Below are 5,104 nucleotides of genomic sequence, written 5' to 3'. Positions count from 1 at the left end.
TTCAGTAGCCCTTCTCCTATCAGGTTATGAATATTAACTTAAAATATTATTTTTGGTAATAAGTTAATTCATGTATTCGCAATATTCATATAATCATATTACAAAAACATTAATCTATTATTTGTTTTGGAATGAATCCAATTTTATTAAAAACAAATATCAACAAGGAGCTATATAAAAAAGTCAATACATCTATAACAAAATTGAACATATTATAACATCAATCGATTCATTTAAGACTTGAAAATGACGACATATGGCTAAACCAAAAACAAAAATACCCACAACAATATTAGGAATGGACACAACAATTTGTATGGAAAATAGCCAATTTCTAGCTTTTCATTATTTAGTTTGATGACTATGTGTTTTCAAGATACACAATAATCGATAACAAGTATCAACAATAAGGATTAAATTTGACAACCATGATAACATGTGGCGTGACAAGTACGTTTGTGATGTTATGATATTTTATTTTCTTTCCTAGATGTTGATGGATCATTTACGTTCTAGTTTGTGTTCTCATGACCAAATTTTTTTTTTAATCATCATTTTCTATCTTTTTAAGTCACTATGTGAGTTTGGTGCAAAAATGAACTATTTGGTAAGACTATAATCACAAACATATATGTTAATAATCAACATCATAACAAACAAAATAATCAACCAATCAACAATGAATATGAGAATAAAATTAGAAACTCACATTGGCAATGTTATATGGACATAATACATAAACATTAGCCAATTGACATGAGAATTAAAGAATTAACCAAAGTAAAATTGACAATGTTATATGGACATAAGACATAAACATTGGCCAATTGACATGAGAATTAAAGAATTAACCAAAGTAAAAGGCATAATGTCTAATTTTAGCTGTAAAACAATTTCTTTAAAGAAAATCATGATATCTTTTTTGCAGTGTCGTGGGCTTACAAGTTACAATAAAGGAAAAGGGAAAAAGAAGAAGCATAGACAACTAAGGAATGGATACGTACAAGGAGTAGAAAGATATGGATAAAAGCTCAAGGATCTCATAAGAAACTTTAGAAAACTTAAGGGGCCAAGGAGAAATATACGCTTAATAAGCATGAAAGATTAAAAGCAACATCACTAGTGGTATATAATGCAGCCATTGACGACAGTAATCAAAGCTTCCGCTTCCTTATTTGTTTACTTACACCAAAAACCTCACACACCTACAATGTGTATGTGTGTGTGAAAATTTGTAGATCCGAAAATTTCACCGATGCTTGAGGAATTAAATTAAATAAATCACAGAAAACGACGGAAAAATCAATCTCAGTTCAGAAGAATCAGTCCTGTTGTCTCTCGGATCTGCAACAATGTTAGATGGATTGCTTGGGCGCAGTGGTTTCAGCTCCAAATGGTTAGATTCCTGCATATAAACTCTTTATTTTTGTGCTGTGTTTCTGAAACTGAATCGCCGTATTTGATTTAAATCACATATGAATATAAGATAGACGGATGTAGTAGATTAGTTACGAAATCGGCGATGTTGAGATGATGATGTTTGTGTGTTTTGAAGTAAATCACTGATTAAGCCGACGAGGACACGGATAGAGGCGTTGCGGAGGAGGGCGGAGGCGAAACAGAGATTTTTGAAGGAAGATCTTGCGAAATTACTTGCAAATGGCCTTGATGTTAATGCATATGGAAGGGTATTGATTTCGAATTTTGATTTAATTTATCCAATGCATGCAGATGTTTTTAAAGCTTCATGTTCTTTATCTTAATTTGTGTGTGGTGTCTACGTTTAGATTGAGTCTGTGTGTGTAAATGAAATTGAGCTTGAATATTATAATTTCCAGATGACAAATTGAGAAATTAAGGATTGTAGTTCACATTATACAGAACAGCTTTCTGTTTTCAAGTTGTAGCTAATATAATTATAAAGTAATCTGTTTATTTATTAACTTTTTTATTATCATATTGAGAAAAATGCTACAACATGATGCATACATAAACTCTTACACTTTGTTCTTGAAATTGGTTTTATGGGACCGAATGATAGGCTAACTACTTTAGTATTGTTACACCTAAAAAAGTGTTTTCCCCTTTCAATTTTAGGAGAAAAAGGGAGGGAATGGATAGCTTTTTTGTAATGATATAAATCTCCCTTTTATTTGCTTCAGAGAGGGAGACAAAGCTTTATCACATATTATAATAATCAAAATATTTGCAATATTGTAAAACCATATGCTTTCTTTTCCTTTTTGCTTTTGTTCATGCATATCATGATATGTTTGTTTGTGATTTCATTCTTATAATAAACTCTAACTGAAGTTCTGTTTCATGTGAGGTTTTTTACAGACTGAAGACTTCATTGCTGGATTGAATCTGCTATCTTGTTATAATTTTATTGACCAGTCATGTGAATATATTCTGAAGCAGCTATCAGTCATGCAGAAACTAGGGTATGAAGAAAGATTAATTAAAACAACAATCACCATACTCTTTTCCTACCTTTATCCATACATTATACAATGGAATTGGAATTTGAGATTCCATTCCCACTTAACATTCCTATGTTTGATTCATTCAGGCAATGTCCAGAAGAGTGCAGAGAGACTGTTGCATCACTGATGTTTGCTGCTGCAAGATTTTCTGATCTTCCTGAATTGCGTGACCTCAGGGATGTATTTCAGGAGAGATATGGAAATGGTTTAGAATGTTATGTTAATCAAATGGTAGGTCTATATATGAAAGAACTAATATCATTCATTCATTCATATTTCATACTTGTTATATGCATCTAAACATTTTTATTTTTTTTTAAATTTTGGTAGTTTGTTGAGAAGTTAGCCTCTAAACCTCCTGTGGTGGAGAAGAGAATAAAGTTATTGCAAGATATAGCAGCAGAGTTTTCTATTCAGTGGGATTCCAAAGGATTTAAACAAAGGATGGATTCACCCTCCACACTTGCTCAGGTACTTTGCTTTTTGTCATTTATGATGATAATAAGGATGTGGAGGGCATTTACGTCATTTCCACATATTAAACAAACTGCAGGATCAAGTAAGGAAATCTGTAGCTTCGATTACCACTGATGAAAATAATGATTTTCGGAAAAATGATCATCGATCTAAAGAAAGAATAGAGCAGATTCCCCATAATGATGGGAGTGTAAATGTTAGGAGGAAAGAGGTGTTTGTGAGAACAGAAGAAAAACATGCTCAGGTAAGGCTACTGATAACTAATTTGGAGTAATTAATTTATGTTTTTAGTCCCTGTGCTTTGGTGATTTTATTGGATTTGGTCCTCACTTGACTTTGCTGCTTCATCCAATTCTATTTGTTAGTTTTTTTTTTTTTTTTTTTTACAAATGTCTTAAATCTTTTTGTTACAATAACTTTAGAAATTAGGTTTATATCATAAAAGATGCTATATATTAAGTTTTTTTTTTTTTTTTTTTTTTTTTTTTCCAAAAAAAGAACTTGCATTTTTTCTGAGAAAACCCTCATTTTTTTTTTTCCGAAAAAACTCTCAACCTTTTAACCATTTCCGAAAAACAGTCAACTTTTTACTTTTTTTTTTCCGAAAAGCCCCTCACATTTGACAAGTTTTTCGGAAAAAAAAACTGCTAAAAGGGCCTAATCGAAAAAAATGCAAGGTCTTTTTCAGGAAAAAAAATAAAGTTGAGGTTTAATTTGGAAGAAAACGCAATATATAAGATCTTTTATGATATTAAGTACTAACCCTACAAATTATATTATTAGATAACTATAACCAAATGAGTAATTCGTATATAAATAATTCAAATTAATTGTTGTGCTATTAAAACAAACATTTTATTAAACTTGAAGGACCAAAGTGAAACATTTTATTTTGATTTTTGACTTTTTCTTCTAAACAAACCACAGGACCAAGCAATGAAATTTAGAGCTTCAAATGTCACTGATGATAAGTACAAGGTACCAAATGGAAATGTGAAAACTGATGAGCGTTCTAAAGAAAGAATTGAGCATTCTTATGTGGGGCCCACATTGGGAAGACAAGAAAAACTTCACAATCTCAATCTCAATCTCAAACACCAAGTCTATTTGTCCAAACCAAGGCCGGAATCTGATTCCGGGAACAACGGAATCGGAAACAACCATATTTCAGCCACTTCTTATCTCGACAAAAGGCCAGAAAGACACACCAGAATGCCACAAGTCAACAGGGAAGAACAAGAAGAAGAATATGTTGAAAAGTCAACTACAAGGAAAGTGCAAGAGAAGGAGGAAGAACCAGTTAGGTTGTTAAAACCATGCTACAACAATACTCCTCCTCTTCCACCACCATACATTATCAAGTCAAACATCCCACCACCATACACCAAACCCAACCACCACCAACAACCTCCATCCGACCTCCTGCCGCCACCCATCTCCGAGAGGAGGAACAAAGAGCAAAACCAAAACGACATGCCTTTACCCAAACCAAGATCAGTGAGAAGAAAACACTCGAAATCATCATCTAGTCATGACGATGTAGGAAGCTCGGAAGATTCTAGAATCGTGAAGAGAGTTTCTAGTAGCAGAAGAAAAGAAAGAAAAGGGTTACAGATATTATTTGATGATGAGCATTATCACCATAAAGCTAAAGCTAAAGACGAAGAGGAAAAAATGATGGATAAGTTATTGTTACATTATAGTAAAAAACCATCGGCTTATGATCATGGGAAAGTAAGGAGGAAAAAATCAACCAAATCTCCTCCTGTGAATGATAATGATAATGATAATGATGATGAGGTGGAGGTGGAAACGAACGTTAGTGTTCCTCCCATGAGATCGATTTCGCTTCCTCATGAATCGGATGCGAATAATAATAAGAAGAAGAAAGTGTACGCACGTGCTAATTCGTTTCAGCCGGATAATCAGGCGCCACATGTGCATCCTAAGTTGCCGGATTATGATGATTTGGCGGCTAGGTTTGCGGCTTTGCGAGGGAGGTGACTGAATGTTTGTTTGACTAGATGAGTGTAGAGTTTTACTGGATTATATAATATATATATTTACATGATGAAATTTGAGACATCTATCTACGTGTAACATATTTACATGATGAAATTATGAAAACATTTGATTCATTC

General features: G+C 32.9%; 1 protein-coding gene across 1 annotated transcript; it reads left to right on the top strand.

Annotated features, from left to right (window-relative positions):
• Nucleotides 1–1,143: 1,143 nt before the first annotated feature.
• LOC111918539 (uncharacterized) lies at nucleotides 1,144–5,104 on the top strand. The gene is made up of 7 exons (XM_023914191.3): nucleotides 1,144–1,396; nucleotides 1,556–1,688; nucleotides 2,341–2,444; nucleotides 2,573–2,717; nucleotides 2,817–2,957; nucleotides 3,040–3,207; nucleotides 3,891–5,104. The coding sequence occupies exons 1-7, from the start codon at nucleotides 1,353–1,355 to the stop codon at nucleotides 4,965–4,967; spliced, it is 1,812 nt and encodes a 603-aa protein (XP_023769959.1). The 5' UTR covers nucleotides 1,144–1,352; the 3' UTR covers nucleotides 4,968–5,104.

The sequence above is a fragment of the Lactuca sativa genome, chromosome 8 (assembly GCF_002870075.4).
Source record: "Lactuca sativa cultivar Salinas chromosome 8, Lsat_Salinas_v11, whole genome shotgun sequence".
NCBI lineage: Eukaryota > Viridiplantae > Streptophyta > Magnoliopsida > Asterales > Asteraceae > Lactuca > Lactuca sativa.
Note: the sequence above shows the minus strand (reverse complement) of the source record. Positions and strands in the feature narration are given on the sequence as shown.

What these genes read in the sequence shown, in the direction of transcription:
- LOC111918539 (XM_023914191.3), top strand. Translation starts at nt 1,353, where the DNA reads ATGTTAGATGGATTGCTTGGGCGCAGTGGTTTCAGCTCCAAATG. An exon ending in CACCCTCCACACTTGCTCAG is followed by an intron (nt 2,958 to 3,039) that starts GTACTTTGCTTT and finishes AACAAACTGCAG; the next exon opens with GATCAAGTAAGGAAATCTGT. An exon ending in CAGAAGAAAAACATGCTCAG is followed by an intron (nt 3,208 to 3,890) that starts GTAAGGCTACTG and finishes AACAAACCACAG; the next exon opens with GACCAAGCAATGAAATTTAG.